This window comes from Nymphaea colorata, chromosome 3 (genome assembly GCF_008831285.2).
Source record: "Nymphaea colorata isolate Beijing-Zhang1983 chromosome 3, ASM883128v2, whole genome shotgun sequence".
NCBI classification, from domain to species: Eukaryota; Viridiplantae; Streptophyta; class Magnoliopsida; order Nymphaeales; family Nymphaeaceae; genus Nymphaea; species Nymphaea colorata.
Window position 1 is genome coordinate 9,789,939 of NC_045140.1, and position 21,497 is coordinate 9,811,435.

A 21,497-nucleotide genomic window follows, 5' to 3' on the forward strand; every position below is an offset into this window, starting at 1 on the left:
TCACATCTTCATGACATTATATATATATATATATATATATATATATATATATATATATATATATATATATATATATATATATATATATATATATATATATATATATATATATATATATATATCAAGAAAAAGAGAGAGAGTATATATATAAAGGAGAAAAAAATGATGAATATTTTTGCCATCTATTGAACTTTTGACATTTTTTAGTACGGAAGTCTAGAGTATAAGGAAAGTATCAACAGAGATTTCAAAAAAAAGTGTAACCTATATTTCCGATATCGTTGTGTACAAAAGAGTTATCTTTGCACCATAACATAATGATAAAGATTACAACACTTGTTTATAAGAGGTAAAACAAGGAAGAAAATCATAACGATAACTCGGTTGGCAACCTGTTTAGTATTCCCGTAATCTGTGGTTGAAAACGTTCGGATGAGCTTTCCTTGTGTGAGGCCCAATCATGATCCTGTAACGTTGGCAAGCTAACCTTCAAGTGTGTAAGATAGCCTCGCACCTTAAATCTAAAGCTGATCTTGTATAAAGTCCATGGACCTGATGTGGTAAAAGAGCCATGATAAATCTGTGGCTCATCAAACTAAGGATCTTAGGTCAGACTTAAGAAGCACGCTTAAGAGCCTTTACTTATTTGATTCAAGAAAGGTCGGGTTTAAGATTTGAGGAAGGAGGGTTGAATATTAAATCCACAATTCTTGAATCTTGTGGATCTCAAATCCAAGCCTATCAAATGCCCTCGTAGAGTAGACACACATTGGATTTCAGATCTATGTAAAAATGAGGATTTGAGATCCTCAGTATGTGGCCAAAACCTCAGGTTCGAGGTCTAATGGAGGAGGTTTGACCTCAAACCTGAGGTTCTATCATGGATCCTTTGAGGTTAACAGTTAGCTGTCCTTGATCACTTCATGGGGATTGGGTTTCAAGTCTATGCAAAAATGAGGATTTGAGGTCCTCAGTATGTGGCCAAAACCTCAGGTTTTGAGGTCTAATGGAGGAGGTTTGACCTCAAACCTGAGGTTTTATCATGGATCCTTTGAGGTTGACAGTTAGCTGTGTTTGATCAGTTCATGGGGAGCATTAATTCTCTCTGAAAATGTGTTCTCGCATGCCCTCTTTTCTTCTGTTTCTATTTCTGAAATATGAAACTAAAAGAGTGTGGTCTATTTGGTTTACGGCAATACCAGCCATGTAATCGAGAACCAGGAAGCTTTCTGATATTGCCTCTTTACTTTTTCCAACCTAAGTTCATGAAAAGATGGTGTGAATAGAGCAGTTAGGTGAATGATTCTTCAAAAAAGAAAAAAAGTTTGGTAAATGAGTTAGGTGCACGACAGCTCAACAACAATATGATTACTAAATAATGACCGATATTAACTAATGAAAACCTAATCAACCAGAAGTTTAAGTTTATAAAAACTCTTGGAAAAATATGGAATGTGAAAATTTGGGTTTCAGAATTTAGCGATTAGAAAACAAGTAATGAAGCCGTTTTCTGCAGCTTAAATAATTGTTACTGTTTATTATGTCCAAGTCGATGGCTTCTGAGTTGGAAGTCATGTCTTGACCGAAAGGTCCGGAGGTTGGGGCCTTCCAGTGCCACGATGGATGGCAGTCCCGTTATTGTTTGTGAAAACTAAGGCATTTTTTCAGTCTGCTTCATTTGTATAAATGCGGCAGCTTACCGTTTACCCGAGGCTCCTCTCTTCCTCGCTTGGTTCGTGAGGCTCCGACGATAAGGCAAGGCAAGGGTAATGCTTCGCCATTTTCAAACTTCTCCTTGTCACTTTTTTTTTTTTTTTTTAATTTTGAATTACGTCTTGAGAGCTTGAGATCTGATATCTGCTTTTTCGTCTCGCTTGCGTTCCTTTCTTGTTGCCATTTTGAGTTTATATTTTATGGAAGTGGACTGTTTTTTTTTTTTTTGATGTATATTTGTTCTTTTGTTCAGTGCTTCAGCGTAGAAATATGAGAAAATTATGTAACGAAATTCAAAAGCTCATCAGTTTTGTGGTTCTTTCGAGATTCTCTTGCTTGATCAACTTTGCTCACCGAACTCCGGTGCATTTTTGCAGAATGTCGGGTCTTCCTGCGTCTTAGCTGAATTTTCAGCGGAAGTGCGTCTTTGTGTTCTTATTTCCTGGTTGCAGAAATCGAGCTATTTCCTTCTGTTTAGAATACTAGCAAGTTCTCGTGGCGGACTTTTTTGGGCTTTTTTTTTTAAATTTCAGAAACTAGCTTATATTAATCACTATGATGCATTATTTCTTGTAGAAAGAATGCGTCATTTTTCTCCTCTTTTTTTATCACATCTTTGAGACGGTGATTCAAATTGTTGGTTGGATGTATTATTTATTGTAGGAGCTGTGGTCATCTTTCTGGTTTTGTACATTATCCTCTCTCCTCTCTTACTTCACTTTATACAGTGTCTTCTCCGAATTATGGTTTGAAATGTGTTCTCAGTTGAAGGTTTCAGATCGGTTGCGCCTTTAGTTCATTAAGGGCGCGTTTACCGCAGTGGCAGTTGCAGCAGTGTCCGACCGTCCGCCTCTTTTCTCAGTGCAGTGCCGGCAGCCAGGTTGTCGGTTCCTCCCACCCCTTTCCTCTCTCTCTTTCTCTCTCTCTCTCGCTCGCTTCCTCTGTTGCTCGATGGTCTGTGGTTTCTCTCAGTTTGGAGTTCAATATGCAGCGATGAGATGCCATTTTTTCGTCGTTGCGTCTCTTTGGTTGGTGAGCCCTCTGCCGTGAGGGTGGTTTGACTTTTCCATGATTTTCGGTGATTGTTTTTCCTGTTCATACCTCTGTGGTAATGCCTTCTTCATAATTTAATTTCGCTTAGATCAAATGTGGGTGCTGTGGGCTTTTGTTCTTTTTTTTCTTCTTTTGTTGGGGGGGGTGTGGTTGGGGTTTGGTACGACAGAGGATGGATGACAGGTTTCGGGAATTTGGGACCTCCCTGTGTGCTGTTTTCTTTTCATTTTGTTTTGGTACTGCAGAGGATTCATTTCAGGGTTCGGGAGTTTGGGGACTAAGCTTTATAATGACAACGTGTTTAATGCAATCTTGATATTGCAGTGAATAAATTTTAAACCCTTTCCTGTTATACTATCTTGTCATCTCTTTTGGTTTGAGATGAAGTGTGTCATCGTCCACTCTGCAGCCTCTCAACGCCCTTGATTTGGTAAAAAACTTGAATGCCGATGTAGTAGATTCAGGTGTTTCTACATCTTCAAAAGTAGTTATCAACCCTTAGCTCGCAGATGTTCAGGAATCAGTATATATTTCCACCAAATGATGGCTCCAGATCTATCATCTGTCCATTCACATTCTTAAAATTCTTTAATACCTGCGATCTGATGATCTGCTCTAACATTCTAAATCAAGTGTTCAGTCCCCAAGATCAACACTTCTGGTGATCTTGTTATAAATAATCGTGTGTGTGTGTGTATATATATATATATAATATTATAAATTAGATCTTGTTGGTTAAGAAAGTGGATGTTCATGTTTAATCAAGTGATGAGGTGTAGTTTCATGTTGTTGTTGATTATTAATTGCAGTCAAGTTGCTTACTGCTGGTTTAGAATAGCTTGAAGTAGAACATGTTGTCCTTGTGAGTTTTTGTCATTATATAATATGTAAAAGTTTTGCTTTTCATTTGAGATATATTTGGATTTCAGATATGTTTGTCTAGCTTAACTGGCAAGCTGCATTTGGCAAGGGTTGAATTAGACTATAGAATAGATGCACTGCGAACATCAAACCTGTTGATCTTTTTCAACTTGGAAATACATGTTCTGTTTTATTTTAAATTTTTAAGATACATTTTGCAATTATTTTTTGAATTATGTAATCTACAAGCATATGTTATAATACTGTTTAAATGCTGTGATAAAATACTGTTTAAATGTTGTCCAAAGGTCTCATTCCAACATTCATATTTATTTTCCCGCCTATCCACATTATTGTATCAAAGACTATAATTGAATACTTGTCAATTGTCATTATTTTCCCACACAATCACACATGGCTGGAACTGGAACAGAGATTAAATTCCCTCATCCACTAATTCCAGAATTGAAATGCAAGGATTTTAATTCCAGAATTTTAATCCTGGTGTATACAAACACTGCCTAAGTCCTCCTAGTTTTATGCTTAGGCTGTTTGAAGACATTCTATTGACGGTTGTGATCACCTTGCAGGCACAGACTGACAACACTGTCTGTTGGAACTATGGCCTACTCCTTATCCATCAATCCAACCAATCTTCTAGCTGTCAAAACCCAAGATGGGAAATCATGTGGCTGCCTTATGCACACCAAGCGCTCATTGAGACAATGGCATTTGTTCACTCCTAGAGCAATTGCTCAACCAGAAAGCAAGATTGATTATAAGAGGTTGGGTTTAAGCATCGAGGAAGCTGAGGCTGCTGTCATAAATGGAAATGTGCCACCTGCACCCCCTGTTCCTGCGAAACCGAAAGCTCCTGCTGGGACGCCAGTTGTTCCCTTACTTGTATGTTTGTCTGTCATGCCGAAAACCTTGGTTGAAAAATTCTTGACCTTGTTTTTGCACGTGATTTTTTGGTCGCAGATCTGTTTTGGACCTTTGGTGTTTCTTTCTTTAAAACAAGCATTTCCTTTTACAGCCTCTTACCAGACGACCACGTCGGAATAGGAAATCGGCTGCACTAAGGGCTGCTTTTCAGGAAACAACTGTGTCTCCTCAAAATTTCATCCTTCCTCTTTTCATTCATGAAGGTTAGAGGAAAAGACCTCTTATTTAGTTCTCATTTGATTACTGTGGCATTTGTTGCTTGCAACACAATGAACCGAAACCTTTGATCTGTTTACATGCTGACATTTACAACAACACAGGTGAAGCAGATGCTCCTATTGGAGCTATGCCTGGATGCTACAGGCTGGGATGGAGGCATGGGCTTTTAGAAGAGGTTACTGTTTTAAAAGTTCTTGAGTTTTCATCTACTCATACTCATGTGGCTACTGAAACACACTTTTAGTAAAAGAGAGATTGGTTGTCAGGATTAATTTCAACTATTTGTTGGTGCATTATCATTAAATTTAAGCCTTATATCTTTGAAAGAAAACTTCACATGTTTCATTTGTTATAATCCACATTATGCTTTGTCCATTTATGTAGGTATACAAGGCTCGAGATGTTGGAGTTAATAGTGTTGTTCTTTTTCCAAAGATTCCTGATGCATTGAAGGTTTATTCTTTTCCCTTTCTTTTTTCTCTTTTCTGTTTGTTATGCTAAATTTATAGATTATAAACCTTTAGCTTCCATATCCAGTCAGCTACAGGAGATGAAGCCTATAATGAGAATGGCCTTGTGCCTCGAGCTATACGCCTTCTCAAGGATAAATATCCAGATATTGTGAGTTTAACCCTCTTTTTATATTGTTGTTTTCTTAATCAAATACCATATTTATATAATGGAAAACTCTTGATTACATTGATTTTATCATGTACAGGTTATTTATACAGATGTTGCCCTGGATCCTTATTCTTGTGATGGGCATGATGGCATTGTTAGTGAAGATGGTAAGTCTTTTTTGGATAACAACTTGGTTTTTCCTAGGAGTAGATCTCTCTCTCTCTCTCTCTCTATATATATATATATATATATATATATATATATATATATATATATATATATATATATATTGATTTATTTATTTATCAGGAATGTATCCAGATTTATCCGCATAGCAAGAGATGTAAAACCTATGTGTTTGAGCCCAACTGTTTTATAGGAAGATCTAAAGCTATTTTGTGATTATATATCTGAACATGGTATCTAACCATATATGTTATCAAGTCCAAAACAACTTATACTAAGATGTCAGGTGCATGTTAGCATTTACTTTCTTACGATTCTTTCTACAAGTCTTGGTAGAGTAACAACTTCTCTTTGAACATCATCCATTTTTAGAAATTTTCTGCTTGAGGAGAAAAAGACAGAAAAAAAAAGGAAATGAAGTGAGAGATGGTCTACCTATTGTTGCAAACAGGTGAACACTCAAATGGAATAAATGTGTATGCCGTCTTACTTGAGTTGCAAACAGTATGGAGCCATAAGGAGGATGACCATATTGAGTAGCCCCCACATGCCACGCCTAAATTGGGCTTGGTTTCTGGAAGCAAGTATCTTTAAACTATTGGTATCAATGCTGATAAGATTGATTCAAAAAGCATATATGTGTATTTTGGAGGACTAATAACTGAAAGGTTGATCAAAATACTTTTTAGGAGATTGACCATGATCTCTGTTTAAAAAGCCAATAAATCCATAAGCTTTTGTTTGATTACAGCGGATCTCAGAGATTACAATGGATCTCAGAACCGTGATTTTAAGATTTGACCTCCCCCTTCGGACCTCAAACCCATGCTTTTTACAACTTAGCATGGATCTCAGATCCATGTTTTTTTTTTTTGGGGGGGGGGTGGGGTGGAGGGGGAGGAGGCGGTCAAGCTGAAATCTATAGTTTGTTTAAACTATGGATTTCAGCTGTCGTGGGTCTTGGATCCCATCGGACCTGAGACCCATGGAAATCAAACGCAACCTACATGAAAATGATCTTAACACACAACTGTCGTCAAGGATGCTATTCATGTTTCCCAAGATACCAATGACACATTGACTAGCTCATTGGGGCCATCTATCCATGGATTGGGAAGTGAGAAAAAGGCTGAATTTCATCTTATGAAGATTTCTTGTTACTGCACTTTTATGAGTTGGTTACTGCATCAAGAGTACAAATGAAACTCCCTGAGCTGGCATGTTGCATAAACAATGTTCTCTTCAATATTCAATTGCACAAGCCTTTTTCTTCTATAGTTTCTCAAGGGGAAGTCTTTGTATGGCAGAAAGATGATACACAACTGCTATATAGCTTGGTTGTCTGAGCACTGCTTAGGTGGGTGCATCTGCATTGTGAATTTAATGGTGGGTGTATCTGCATTGTGAACTTAATGGTTAACCATGGATGTATTGTAAGCCAAAAAAATCAGAAAAATAGAGAAAATAAAAAAATAGGAAAAATCAAGAAAAATATGTTCTTTATCAAAAACATGTTATACATAATGATAGATTTATTACAAGTATGAAGTTACAATTCATAATTCATGAACACTCATAATCATAATTCAGTACACAATTACAATATGATTCTAGGCGTCTAGCACATCAAGAAGCATAACATAACATGATATATGTTGAATAAGAAAAGTTTTATGTTTTAGGAGGTTCCTTGTAATATTAAAGAGTTATAAGATCTCTTTAATATTTTCCTTATTTCCCATTGAGTTATTTTGTAAATCCCTTTTTACCATAATCTCTTTTATAAAAGAGATAAGGGTTATCGTAATAGGAAGTTCTTTTAGTTCAATCTCACGGCAGCTTCTCTCTCTCACTCTCTTCTTCTCCGCTGCAACATGGTATCAGAGCTACGGACGTGACTGGAGACTTGAAGCACACAGCCAGCGTGCGGACGTGACGCACACCGTCGGCGATCCTCCGCCTCCTTTCAGGCTTGATCTCTTCTACTTCCTTCGTTTCTTTCTCCTTCACCTCTCGCCTATTCTAGTTGCTGTTTTCCAGCAACGGAACAGTGTGGAGGAGTCTATTCACGCTAGGAGAGATGCGTGAATAGACTCCAGCCGTGGATTTTTTTTTCAGAAGTGTATATAGTATCGCAGCTGTGTGGGAGTCTGCGCTGATTAATCACCTATGATTTGATATGTTATATGATCAACGCAGCCAAGTGGAGGACTGCTATCTATGACGTCTATGGCAAGTTTATGTTGATGGTTTTATTTGCTGTCGTTATTCATGATCTGTGAAGGATAAACTGTGGTACAGCAGCGTTAGATGCATAAATAGATAAGTCGTTGGTCAGCGCAAACAATACAAACAGTGGGGATTCGTTTTCATTTGTGGGCTTGCTGATAGCAGCGTTTTTCTGTCTTCAGATTGCAGTCCTCTTTGTTGTGGTATTGCTGTCAACAGTTGGACAGCAGGTTGATTGTTTCTGCGCATCTAACTTTGCCGTGTGGGATGTCTGTTCTTGTTGATCAGTTTCTTTTTCAATAGAAATATATATATATATATATATATTCTCTTGCTATTGGTGGTTGATCTCTTGTGGACAGATTTATGATGGCTGAAAGTAATAAATCTGATTTTTCTCATGAAGTTAAAAGTGGAGGAAATCCATTTTCGTATGGTTCTACTGTAAAGTTAGATGGATCTAACTATGAGATTTGGTCTCGTGTGTTTATGATGTCTGTGATTGGACATCAAAAGGAGCATGTTATAGAAGAAAACGAACCTGTTGAAAAGAGTGGAAAATATAGTTCATGGAAGGGAGATAATAATATTGTCATGTCATGGATCATGAATAGTGTGCAACCCCAAATTGTATCAACTATTGCATGCTACACCTCAGCTAAGCAAATGTGGGATTTCTTGAAACAGACTTACTCGAATGACATGAATATTAGCAAAATATTGCAGGTAGAGGAGGAACTACTTAATCTGCAACAGGGTGACCAAAGTCTTGCTCAGTACTTCGCTTCCCTTAAGTCCATCTCTGAGCGACTTAAAGCATTACGTCCTCCATTTCCAACATGTTATAAGACCAATGGTGAACAGTCTATGGTTGCGAAATTCCTACAGGGTCTCTCCTCTGAATATGCAGTAGCAAAGGCTCAGATGCTGACTGGAGCAGAAATCCCTGATCTAGCTGAAGCCTACAACAGGCTTAGTCGTCTTGCTGTAACCCTCTCTTCACCTGCCAGTGATATCCATGCCTCTGCCTTAGCAGCTTCAGGAGGACGTGGACGCGGTTTATTCAGGGGAAGAGGCATGGGCCGTGGGTCAGGAGGAGGTCGGGGGAGATTTCAGTGCACTTATTGTGGGAAAATAGGTCATTTGGAAGACAGATGTTGGGATAAACATGGTCGTCCTACTGCAGTGCCATCATACATGAAGTCTGAAGATCAAACTGCTGATATTCTAACCAAGGCGTTAAGTGTAACTCCATTTGAGAGGAATGTATCCAAGTTGGGCATGTTTGATATGTATGCCCAACTTGAGGGGGAGTGTTGACGGGTTTTTTTGTACGGGTCCGGATCCGTACCCGATCCGGTTTGTCCTAATTAGGACTACTTATATCTCTGTAAACCCTGATCTTCGTGTTAATGAAGTTTCTAAGAGAGAGAGTGTCTGGCTGCTAGTGGGCGTCAGACCTCCTCACCCGTGGTTTTTCTTCCCTCGTGTTGAGGGTTTTCCACGTTACCTTGGTGTGATTTCTTCTACTCTCGTGCATACTTTAATTCTACACCTTCCAACTCAATTTCAATGCATGGTCATGTTCCTTAACTTCTTTGACTGTAGCATCAAGAAATTTGCCTTTCCACCGATGATATGATAGCATTTTAGGGCCTATAGAAGCAATCATATCTGCTATGGACTGGAACTTAAAAAGGAATTCTCTACGTTGAAAGGGCTACATGCATTGTGAAACCATTTCTCCATTGTCATTTGCACCTGCCCTAACGTATCTTCGAAAGTTATAACACCACGAATATGAGGCTGACAACCTGGGGCAATATGGGAAAGAAAAAAGTTCTTGATGGATCAAACAGTAGATCTGCCACTAGCAACTCTACCATCAGATCCATCATGACCACGACCTCACCTAATATTTAATGCACCTTTTCTCTTCCTCCTAGATGGGCCAAATCTACCTCCTTCAGAACTATCCACATCTCATCTGTTCTTAGTCTAACTTCATATTCATCATTTTCAACGTTTTTATCATCTTTTTCTTCAACTTCCCAAGGCTCACCATAGACCTGATGTGCATCTTCCATTTGTTTTTGTGTCTTCTTTTGATATAAAGCATTAATCATGTCTAGACATTGTAGACACACAAATTGTGGCAAATGCTTCTCTGGTTTTTCAGTGCGTGGAGCCACATCAGAGTGTGTTCTTGCAAAATGGTGCTTCATTCTAATAATCCCTCTTGAAAATATATTGTCACTACATTGGATTTTTAACCAGTCGTTCTCCTTTACCCTTTTGCACCCCTGCCATGTGGGATCAAACCATGCCATATTTTCACAAAAAAATGAAATCTACAGTAAACTTAATGAAAAACAGCTAAAATCTATGAAACTACAGTAAAAATCTATGAATTTTGTTAAAAATAAGAGATTTCATTCTTTAAGGAGAAGAAATCAGTAAAACCCTTTTTTCTCCCAACAAGAATCAGCCACCCACGCACAAATCTACGGTTTAAAATCATTGATTTCACTTTGAAAATGGATGATTGGCTTCCAAATCGGCATAATCTCTCCCTCCTCCAACTCTAGGATAAGTTTAGAAATGGGGAGGGTGTGGGCTTTAAAAGAAACCTCGTAAAAATGGGGGTTCAGACCCTCTTTTTAAGAATTAAACCCTGTAGAAACAAAATATGCACGAGAGTAGAAGAAAGCACACAGATGTAACGTGGAAAACCCTCAACGCGAGGGAAGAAAAACCACGGGTAAGGAGGTCTGGTGCCCACTAGCCTCCAGACACTCTCTATCTTCAAAACTTCATTAACACAAAGATTAGGGTTTACAGAGATATAAGTAGTCCTAATTAGGACAAACCGGATCGGGTAAGGATCCGGACCCGGACAACAAAACCCATCAACACTCTCCCTCAAGTTGGGCATACATATCAAACATGCCCAACTTCGATACATTTCTCTCAAGTGGAGTTACACTTAAGGCCTTGGTTAGGATATCAGCAGTTTGGTCTTCAGACTATCTCCACATGCTTTGTTCGATCATGAAGAACCGGGTTGTTAGCCAAGTTAATTGCAGACTTGTTATCACAATACATCCTCATAGGCCCTTCAATCTCTATTCCAATATCTGTCAGTAAGATCTTCAGCCATAACAATTCTGATACCCCAGTAGCCACAGCCCTATATTCAGCCTCTGCACTCGAGCGGGAACACACATCTTGTCTCTTGCTTCTCCAAACAACTAAATTTCCCCCCAAGTAGACGCAGTACCCTGAAGTAGATCTTCTGGTGTCAACACAGCCTGCCCAGTCTGCATCAGAATACCCTTCAACTTCAATAGATCTTTGTTGCATATATAGAAGTCCCTTTTCGGGATTCTTCTTCAAGTAGCACAAAATTCTATCTACAGCCTTCAAGTGCATATCTGTAGGTGCATGCATGAACTGACTCATCACATTTACCGCAAAGGTGATATCAGGTCTAGTCAGAGTGAGATAAATCAGTTTGCCAACTAGACGTTGATATCTCCCTTTAGCTTCTTCACACAACAGTTCTCCATCTTTGCTACCAAGTTTATGCCCAGCATCTATAGGAGTAGAGGCTGGTCTGCACCCCAGTTTTCTTGTCTCCTTCGGTAGATCCAAGGTGTACTTCCTTTGATTAAGTACAAGAGTTGTACCTGATCTAGCAATTTCAATACCAAGGAAATACTTCAGCTTACCAAGATCTTTTAGATCAAATTCAGTAGATAGTAAACCCTTTAATTTTGCTATCTCTTCCTTATCATCACCCGTAACAATCATATCATCAACATAAACCAATAGTAGAGTAACTTTACTCTCTCTTCTCTTTACAAACAGGGTATGATCTCCATTTCCTTGTTTATAGCCATGTTTCTTCATAACAAGTCTGAGCCGTTCAAACCATGCTCGGGGAGACTGTTTCAGCCCATACAAAGCTTTCTTCAATTTACAGCATTTTCCAGGCTTCTCAAAACCTGGTGGCATGCACATGTACACCTCCTCTTCGAGATCTCTATTGAGAAAGGCATTTTTCACATCAAGTTGGCACATCTCTCAACCCTTCAGCACCGGCAATGAAATAATAACTCTAACAGTTTTCATCTTTGCAACTGGAGCAAACGTCTCTAAGTAGTCGATCCCATATTTCTGACTGAACCCCTTGGCCACCAATCGTGCTTTGTACCTCTCAGTGTTCCCATCTGGTTTGTACTTAACAGTGTAGACCCACTTCGACCCAACCAAATGGGCTGCTTCAGGAATATCAACCACCTCCCATGTCTGATTTCTGTCTAAAGCTTCCATCTCTTCTTTCATTGCATGAGACCACTTAGTGTCACCCTGAGCCTCTGTAGCATTCCTGGGAATCACAACCACAGCCAAGGAGGATACAAAACATTTATAGTCAGTGCTCAATCTAGACTAAGATACGAAGTTACCAATAGGGTGCTGGGTACATGACCTGACACCCTTTCTCAAGGCAATAGGAAGATCCTCATTTTCTTTTCCAGTCTAAATTTCTCTTCCAACATCTTGCTTCTGAACACGACTTGGATCATCCAAGGAAGAAGTAGGATTGGGATTCGGTGTAACCTCTTCATCATCAATCACCTTGTCAGTACAAGCTCTTCTCCTGGAATACACCTGTCCAAACATACGATTACCCTCTTGTTCTGTCACCATAGGATGCTCTCCCTCCTTCTCCTGTTCATGTACATCAGTAGTCGTCCCCTCTTCATCTTTGCCAAGCACCCCCTCTTCATCTTTGCCAAGCACCTTAGCAACAGGATTCTCTTCACACCTGTAATCCATAAAGTCTGTAAACTGAATTTCCTGTGGGAGAATACTCTTCCTTAGACATCCAAGAATGTGACATCTTTGGTAATGTGAAGACGACCAGTGGTGGGATCTAGACATTTATAACCTTTTTGAGTGGAAGAATACCCAAGAAAGATGCCCTTAATAGATTTGGGATCAAGTTTTTTCACATTGGGGCTGTGGTTATGTATGAAACACACACATCCAAAGACTCGAGGAGGAAGGTGAAAATGTTGACTACTCTCTGGAAGCATAGAGTAGGGAGTACGACCCTTTAGCACACGACTAGGCATGCGATTAATCAAGTAGACACTAGTAAGGATTGCATCACCCCAATAGTATTTTGGGAGATTTCTTTGGAACAATATGGCTCGGGTGACATTGAGCAACTGACGATTTTTCCTCTCAGCAACCCCATTTTGAGGGGGGGTATAACTACAAGATGTCTCATGAACAATCCCCCTCTTTCGAAATAATTCTTCAACAATGAGACACATATATTCACGAGCATTATCAGACCGAAAAGTCTTGACAGAATTTCCATACTGGTTTTCCACTAGGAGGATGAAAGTTTCAATAATGTGAGGCACCTCACTACGATCTTTCAACAAATACACAAAGGTACACCTTGAATAATCATCTATAAAAGTTATAAAGTATTGAAAACCACCACGAGAATGAATGCCCGAAGGCCCCCACACATCAGAATGAACTAAGGAGAAAGCTTTATTAGAACGACTATTTGAAATTGGATAAGAAGCTCTAACATGCTTCGCAAACTGACACACATCACATGATAACATGGAAATGTTTAAATTAGAACATAGTTCAGGGAACAAATGTTTCAAAATCCCAAATGGAAGATGACCAAGGCGTTCATGCCAAAACAAAAATAACTGACGACACTCTTCCTCCTTCTTCTCTGTCCTGCTGACTGCTGACATAAGAGCTGTGACAACGCGTATAGGAAGCCGATACAGCCCATCAGACACCAAATTAATCCCAATCTTCTTCCGTGTCACCAAGTCCTGCAAAACACAACGTTTTTCAGAAAATATAAGCTCACACTTCAGTTCCTTGGTAATCTTACTAACAGACAACAAACTTAAGGGAAGATGGGGAACATGTAAGGCATCATGAACTAAAAAATTATTTAACAAGGAAAGACTCCCTTTCCCTGCCACAGAAGTAAAGGAACCATCGACAAGGGACACACGTTCCTTTCCCGAGGATAGCTTGTAGTCATGGAAAAGCTTGGGGTTGCCAGTCATGTGATGAGTGGCACCGCTGTTAACAATCCATTCACCCATATAAGAAGTACCTTCTCCCCCTGAAACAACCAATGCCTGATTGATCTTCACCTCATCTGGTGAATCTGCCTGACCAACATCAATCTTGCTCAAATATGCTCGTAGCTCATGAATCTGTTCTGCAGAAATAGAACCTTTCCCATCACTCTGACTTGTTGCAGACGATACAGGCTTCTTCCTACTAGAAGACCTCCCCCCTACTATCCTTCTTCTCTGGATACAGGTCCCAACAAAAATCCCTAGTATGACCAAGTTTTTTGCAATGTGTACATTTTCGGGAAGAACGAGGAGTTCCCACAGGGGAACGGCTAACATAGGCAGACTGTTCTTCCCCCTTTCGTCCACTAGAAAGCAGCCTTCTCTGTTCTTCAGCTTCAACACGGGAATAAACATCTTCAATACTAAATGATTTGTCAGAGTTAAGAATCTGACTCCTTATATTTTCAAAGTCATCATTCAGTCCGGATAAGAAAAGGAATACCCTGTTTTCCCATTTATCAGTCATATACTGCATCTGGTCGTGAGGACACCTCCATGTAATATCAGAGTGATAGTCAAGGTCCTCCCACTTAGATTTTAATGCTGCATAAAAGTCTGCAACCGAGAGAGCACCTTGTCGCAGGGAATACACATCCTTCATAAGTTGATACACACGAACTTTCCTTTTCTTTTGGCCATACATCTGCTCCAAAATAATCCACATATCCCTTGCAGTCTTCTTACGAAGAATGAGGGGTTGGATATCCAGGGACACTGAATTGACAATCCAGGTTTTTACCTGGTTGTCTTCAAGAAACCATGTATCCCAAGCCAGACTATCTGCAGCAGGTTTAACCTTTCTCCCATTCACATAGGCAATGCGTCCTCGCCCAGCAATCCCCATAGTAATCGCAGCAGACCATCGGGAATAGTTCTCCTTGGTAAGTTGAATGGTGGTAACTTGAACCGGTACATGATCAGTCCGCGCAGACACAACATCAGGTAGATTAGTATTGACTGAAGAAGAAGACGAGTCAGCCATGATCACCAGGTAGAAGTGGCTGCCAAAGAACACACACAGCAGCAGTAACCTAGAGAAGAGGGGATGACGCAGTCGGGGATCAACGGCAGAAGCGGTGGGAGCAGCGGAAGCAGCGGGACGCGGCGGAAGCAGAGGGCAGCGCTTGGCAGCACGCGCCGAGAACAGGCGACGGCGTCGGACGTCGGTGGTCGGACGTCGACGTCGGCAGAGGCGTCAGCAGAGACGTTGGCGTCGGCAGTCACGACACCAGCGACGCAGCAGCGGCGGTCACGGCACGGCGGGGCAGCGACGGAGGCGGTCACGGTGCGGCGACAGCGGCGGCGGTCACGGTGCGGCGACAGTGGCGGCGCAGCAACGACAGCGGCGGTGGTGGTGGCAGCGATGGCGACGGTGGTAGCGGCGGCGGCAGTCAGGGTTGAAACTTCACAACCCTAGAAAAACTGATTTTGTTTTCTCCAAGTTTGACGGCTCTGATACCATGTAGAAACAAAATATGCACGAGAGTAGAAGAAAGCACACAGATGTAACGTGGAAAACCCTCAACGCGAGGGAAGAAAAACCACGGGTGAGGAGGTCTGGTGCCCACTAGCCTCCAGACACTCTCTCTCTTCAAAACTTCATTAACACAAAGATTAGGGTTGACAGAGATATAAGTAGTCCTAATTAGGACAAACCGGATCGGGTAAGGATCCGGACCCGGACAACAAAACCCGTCAACAGACCCATATCATACGATACAGGGCACATATTTATTCTATCCAATAAAAAATAGTGCCTACTTCTGTTTTAGTGGCCTTGGCAACTATTTGTTTCAGGCTTGAGTTTCAAACTTTCTGTTTTATCCTTAATTTATCGTAAAATGGTCTTCATCATTCAATATATCTTTTTAATTGGTAAGAGGGTCTCTCAAATTTATAGTGGATTAAGGCTTTCTTGTGCATAAGCAATCATTGCCTCACAATTAGAAGTTAGAACTGTCTGTTCTTCTATTGACTTACATAACCTCTAGGTTGCGTGAAAATTATTTTCGTAAGTTCATGAGGCTTACATAACCTCTAGATATTTCTTGACTCACAGGAACAATTATGAATGATGAGACTGTTCATCAATTATGCAGGCAAGCTGTTGCACAGGTGACCCAGATGCCTTCAGCTTTGTATTTTTATCCAGTGTCATACACCAATTTACGAAGTGCCCTTTAGATATTTGACATGCCTTTGTCTTATAACAGGCTCGGGCTGGAGCTGATGTTGTAAGTCCTAGCGATATGATGGATGGTAGAGTTGGGGCAATTCGATCAGCTCTGGATGCAGCAGGCTATGAGAATGTTTCAATCATGGCATATACAGCAAAGTAAATTTTTGCAGCTTTATTTGCTTCTTGCTGTTCTGGATAGGAAAAAAAAAATGACTGCTTGATTTTGGAGAACACTGGGATCTTTTCTCTCAATGGTTATTTAACAAGTTCATTTTCTTAACAGTTAGCACAGGAATCAACTGCAACATGTGAAATAAAACCTTCTTTTCGTTAATGCCCAGGTATGCAAGTGCATTTTATGGCCCTTTCAGAGAAGCACTTGATTCAAACCCTCGTTTTGGAGATAAGAAGACGTAAGTAACTCCCCTTTTCATCTCCGAAGGTGTTTTTGCAACTTCATCTGTCTGAGTAGTTATAAATATGGTAAACTAACATTATATGCCAAACAAAAGTTATCAGATGAATCCAGCCAATTATAGGGAAGCTCTCATTGAAACACATGAAGATGAAGCTGAAGGAGCTGATATCCTTATGGTATTTTTCTTTCTATCTGACCATTAACTAACCACATATTTTATTCACTGGCTTATTGTTATGCTTTTCATTATGTTGTCCAATTTTCCTTCTGTAAGTTATTAATATAAATGTGTTGGACAGGTGAAACCGGCCATGCCGTATTTAGATGTCATAAGGCTTCTGCGGGATAATTCTTGCCTGCCTATTTCAGCATATCAGGTGATCATCCTTCTGTCCATGTTCCCATCAATAAGTAATCTTGAATTGCAGCCATAATTTATTTCACTTGCGTGAAGTAACTGTTATATGAAATTTGAATTCATGCCGATTTTTTTTTTTACTTTCCTTTAAAGGCCTTGAATTTCTTCTTGGACAACAATTCAGAAGTGTAATACTAAATCACTTCGTTGAAGAGGGTTTTTTTTAATAATATGACGTGATTTTGGTTTGGATCACTGATTGGATATATATTAGTTTAGATGCAACTGCAGGTAGATGAAGCCATAGGCTCAATAATAGACATGCTAGACAAATATATACACTTGACATTTGACAAGCATCAGAGGATCCCAAAACCTGTGCTATCCCTGAATGAACTAAAAGTAACTCTTGATTGTGAATCTCACGTTCAAAGTTTTGACCAAAGTGATAATATTAACCTCATACATCTCATATGGTTTATCATTATCGTACCATTCAATCCTTCAGTATTTATACAGGTTAAGATTATGAATTGTGGTTAGTTTTGTGAGGATCCTGGAGTATTATTCTAGATTGGTAATCTGTCAACTTGCTATTTACAATTATTTTCACTAATATTTGGGATTCAACTCCTCTAATTAGAAATATCATGAAAAACATCTGCAGCTACAGAATGCTGGACGAACAGAAAAAGGAATTCTATCATTATTTTAATTCATGCCCAAACAGCATTGGGGGTTCTTAATCTGTATACTAGTAGTTTGAGAACCTCACATGCCTGTTGAATGTGAACTGCAATTTTTATGGTTGGTTATAAGGTGCTCTATTATTTCTTTTTCCCGACTAAACCATAGATCAGCATATTAGAAATTTAGAAACAATTCCATCTTGATTTGATTAAGTGATGCTCTTTGAAATAACCTCAGTTGTTATATAGCTAACGTCAGATGATACTTCCCATCTTGAAGAACATGGGCATTCATAGCTGATAAGAAATTCGTAAACCAAGAAAAACCACATAAAGGCAATTTGGGTTGACAGCGATTTCGTTCAATGATCTTCTCGTTGAGAAAACAAGGAGCTGCCAGATGGGAAGAATTTAGGAAATAACATTTCTAGAAGAAAGTGATTGTTTTATCTCGACACGGTTTTTAGGACTAAGAAAGCATGATTATGCTTGAGATAGCAAATATATATTTCCCATCATTAAGGATTAACATTATTGCTTAACAATCAAGCATGAGCATGATTATGCTTGAGATAGCAAATATATATTTCCCATCATTAAGGATTAACATTATTGCTTAACAATCAAGCATGAATTGAAAATAAAGAATGCATTCTCCATATTCTTATTCTTGAAGCTTCTGTTTTTTCCTTTGGCAACAGCTCTTTTCCACCTAAAAACTACACATGTTTTGTCCATATTTAGTAGGAACCCTTCTCTAATTGTTGTACTGGTTATGCAAAATGTGTGTACCATTTTGCTTTCTCAACTACTGCCACCATCACTTGTATGAACTGCATGAGTCCCAAATAGACAGTGGGCCCCAGTGTCCAATTCTCTTGCAGCAATTGCTGTACTAGGTACTTGAAATATTTTCTCTATTTTCTGGATCTAGGAAAGAAGGGGCCTACATCTGGCTATTGACTATCACTAGGAAGTAAACTTTTCCCTTTCTAGATGGCTTATTTGCTCCTTGTGGAAACCTTGTTCTGGTTGTTTTCTGTTAAAAGGTTTCTGGCGAGTACTCGATGATCAAGGCTGCTGCAGCTAACGGCATGCTAGATGAAGAAAAAGCAATGATGGAGTCCTTACTGTGTATCAGGCGAGCAGGTGCAGATGTGATCCTAACATACTTCGCTTTGGAGGCTGCTAGGTATTTATGTGGTGAGAAGAGATGAGAATTAGTTTTCTAATTATGAACAGCATAAAGAGGTCTTGACTAGTTTTTGCTTCAATCTTGTGGAAAGTATGGCAGGAAATTGTAACAGTTTGTACATCAAATTTTGTGTAGAGATGACAATTATTTTTTCTATCGTTGCCAGTTAAGTTAATAGATGTTTTGATCCAAGCATTCTCTGTTTCTTTTGTACTCGTGAAAGTGGTACTGAAAAAGAAAAGTTCTATTTCCATGTTAGTCGTTCAGCTCATACAGAGTACTTAAATTAAAAGAAGCCCCACCGGATTCTTGTCTCATAAAATAGAGAGAGAGAGAGAGAGAGAGAGAGAGATTATTGCAGAAAATCAAGATGTAACTGGCTACTGGTTGGTTGGTTATGTGCTTGGAGATGTTCTATGTTGCAAGGGACCTTGTCACCTTCTTGAAGAGCTGCATCTGGGTTCATCTGCAAATCTCTTAGATTCTTCTGGAGTATTCTAGCTTCTTTCCTAAGGGACCGGTTCTCTCTCATGATCTGTTCATGCTGGTCGGACAGAGAGTTGAGCTTTTCAATGAGCTCGCGGTTCTCAGACCGAAGCTGCACCACTTGCGACCAGAGCTCGTCAAGAAGCCTCTGTTTACGCATGCGCGATCTGCGTGCGGACTCCCTGTTTGATAGCATTCTTCTCTTCTTTCTCTCATCAATCATGCTTTGATGTTCTTCTGCTTCATCTGAAGCCGAACTGCTCCATGAACTGGTCTGTGAAGTAAACTCCTGGCTAGGGGAATGAATCTGGAAGCAGCTTGGCAGGTAAGGAGGCATGGAGAAGCTGCTAGAGTTGAAGCCTGGTACGCTGCTAGTATTTGCAGCAGAAATGTTGGCCTGGTGGCCTCTAATGTAGGACTCTTGAGAGTAGAAGATGGTTGCGACTTCCTCCATTTCTCTTTGCCAGAAAATGGCCTTATCTTGACGAGGGGGAAGCGATGCAGCGGGTGGCCTCGAGTTTGAGAAGAAGAATGAGATTGTTAATTTTGGAAGGGAAGGAAAGAGGAGGCGAGGATGAATGCTTTATAATGCGAGGGGATGGCCATGTGGGCCTCTTGCAGAGACAAAGAGGAACAGTTATACAGTTCCTCATAAGAGCAGACAACACAGCACTCGATTGATCACCATGGCGTAGTTAAATCAATGGATAAACCAACATGTGTACTCTTTAAGTTTTTTTCTTTTCTTAATAATTTATTCTGTGTGCTCTCACCATGCATTTTGTTTCGATGGTCGTCGTATAAAACAACATGAAATTACAGTGCTGCAGTGAAGTGCTTGCCAGTGCCACGATCTGCACAAGCGAAATATTTTGGGTTCTTTATTCCATGCTTAGTTTACCATTCTGCCCCTAAGATCTAAGTTCATTCACATGCAGATACACACACACACACAAACATACATACCTAGAACTTGATATGTTGCATGTTACAGTTTTCTGTATTTTTCTCGTTAAGCTGTTCACATTAAGAACTACCAGCATGATCATTCTGTGCGCCATACTTGGCCTTGTGTATATAGAACTTGATATATTTTTGAATTACAAATTTTCCGGCTTTCTTTGCTTTAAGCAGTTCATATTATTTAAGGCATACCTATATATATATATATATAAGATTTATGGATATCTTCCTCTAAACCTAGACATAAAAATCCTTCGGCCTCTCACAGTACACAGCTTGATGTAATGATTGAATGGAGTTTAAGATGGCCGGAGGATTTCAGCTCATATGGGTTTTATTACAGTTTATGACGTTCAAAACTGTCACAAAATAGTGAATTTCACGACGGAAGTTCATTGGCCATGACCTTTAGCATTCAAATGCATCACTTTCAACAGTTTTTAGAATCATTAAAAAAAAACGACAATGGAAGTTGGCCGGCTGATTTCAATCTCACTGTATATATATATATATATATATATATATATGTGTGTGTGTGTGTGTGTGTGTGTGTGTGTGTGTAAACGGATGCAGTAACTGTGGAAGCTTGAAGGGTCCTTTCTTGTCTGCCACGTTCATGTTGCCTCTAGAAAAGAAAAAAGACAAGCCATAAAGATGTTCGTACCAGGCCAATATGAGTGAACACACTTTAATGTGGTAACATAAAACCAAGGGTTAAAATGATAGGCATTCGTGCGTTCGTAGCAGAGTGGTTGTTGCGTGGTTGTTTTTGTTGTTCTTGATAAATTCAGGGTAGGGTTTCCTACTTGAGCGAAAATTTGTCGTGGAGATCTTTCCCTGCGATCAACTTTCCTGAGAATCACTTCACGCTTTAGCTTTCCAAGTTGTACGGAGGAAGCCAATAATTGAGTGGTGTTATGAGCTTGTTTTTCTGAAAAGTGGGATTATCAGGTGAGGAAGCTTTCGATTGTTAACCAATACAAACAAATATGACTGACCTGTGAAAGAATAACAAAAACGCACTCACGTTTTGATACCTGACAATGTATATTCAAAGCAGACACAGGAAACTGTGAGTTGAAGGATTGAAGCAAAAGAAGCCCACTACAACAACCACATCCACAAATTATATATTCAGAACATATATACATTTTCTCAAGTTGCAAGTTTCTACTGGCCAAGATG

The 21,497-nt window shown here is 39.6% G+C and overlaps 2 protein-coding genes across 4 annotated transcripts; one reads left to right on the forward strand and one right to left on the reverse strand.

Moving 5' to 3' along the window:
- The first annotated feature begins 1,611 nt into the window (after nucleotides 1-1,611).
- LOC116250542 (delta-aminolevulinic acid dehydratase, chloroplastic-like) lies at nucleotides 1,612-19,055 on the forward strand. 3 transcript variants are annotated; one of them, XM_031624242.2, is made up of 14 exons: nucleotides 1,711-1,766; nucleotides 2,479-2,593; nucleotides 4,218-4,530; nucleotides 4,664-4,775; nucleotides 4,893-4,966; nucleotides 5,176-5,244; nucleotides 5,329-5,412; nucleotides 5,510-5,579; nucleotides 16,084-16,139; nucleotides 16,238-16,359; nucleotides 16,545-16,616; nucleotides 16,716-16,797; nucleotides 16,921-16,998; nucleotides 18,718-19,055. In XM_031624242.2, the coding sequence occupies exons 3-14, from the start codon at nucleotides 4,249-4,251 to the stop codon at nucleotides 18,883-18,885; spliced, it is 1,269 nt and encodes a 422-aa protein (XP_031480102.1). In that variant the 5' UTR covers nucleotides 1,711-1,766; nucleotides 2,479-2,593; nucleotides 4,218-4,248; the 3' UTR covers nucleotides 18,886-19,055. The 3 variants fall into 3 exon arrangements, with proteins under 3 accessions (XP_031480101.1, XP_031480102.1, XP_049932640.1); XM_050076683.1 differs by having other exon boundaries at nucleotides 1,748-1,766; nucleotides 2,492-2,593; XM_031624241.2 differs by lacking the exon at nucleotides 2,479-2,593 and having other exon boundaries at nucleotides 1,612-1,766.
- A 150-nt stretch (nucleotides 19,056-19,205) lies between these two features.
- LOC116250543 (basic leucine zipper 43-like) lies at nucleotides 19,206-20,284 on the reverse strand. Its single transcript, XM_031624243.2, has one exon. The coding sequence runs from the start codon at nucleotides 19,801-19,803 to the stop codon at nucleotides 19,216-19,218; it is 588 nt and encodes a 195-aa protein (XP_031480103.1). The 5' UTR covers nucleotides 19,804-20,284; the 3' UTR covers nucleotides 19,206-19,215.
- Between the last annotated feature and the right edge of the window lie 1,213 nt (nucleotides 20,285-21,497).

What these genes read in the sequence shown, in the direction of transcription:
- LOC116250543 (XM_031624243.2), bottom strand. Translation starts at nt 19,803, where the DNA reads ATGGAGGAAGTCGCAACCATCTTCTACTCTCAAGAGTCCTACATTAGA.
- LOC116250542 (XM_031624241.2), top strand. Translation starts at nt 4,249, where the DNA reads ATGGCCTACTCCTTATCCATCAATCCAACCAATCTTCTAGCTGTCAAA. An exon ending in CGCCAGTTGTTCCCTTACTT is followed by an intron (nt 4,531 to 4,663) that starts GTATGTTTGTCT and finishes TTCCTTTTACAG; the next exon opens with CCTCTTACCAGACGACCACG. An exon ending in TGCCTATTTCAGCATATCAG is followed by an intron (nt 16,999 to 18,717) that starts GTGATCATCCTT and finishes TTCTGTTAAAAG; the next exon opens with GTTTCTGGCGAGTACTCGAT.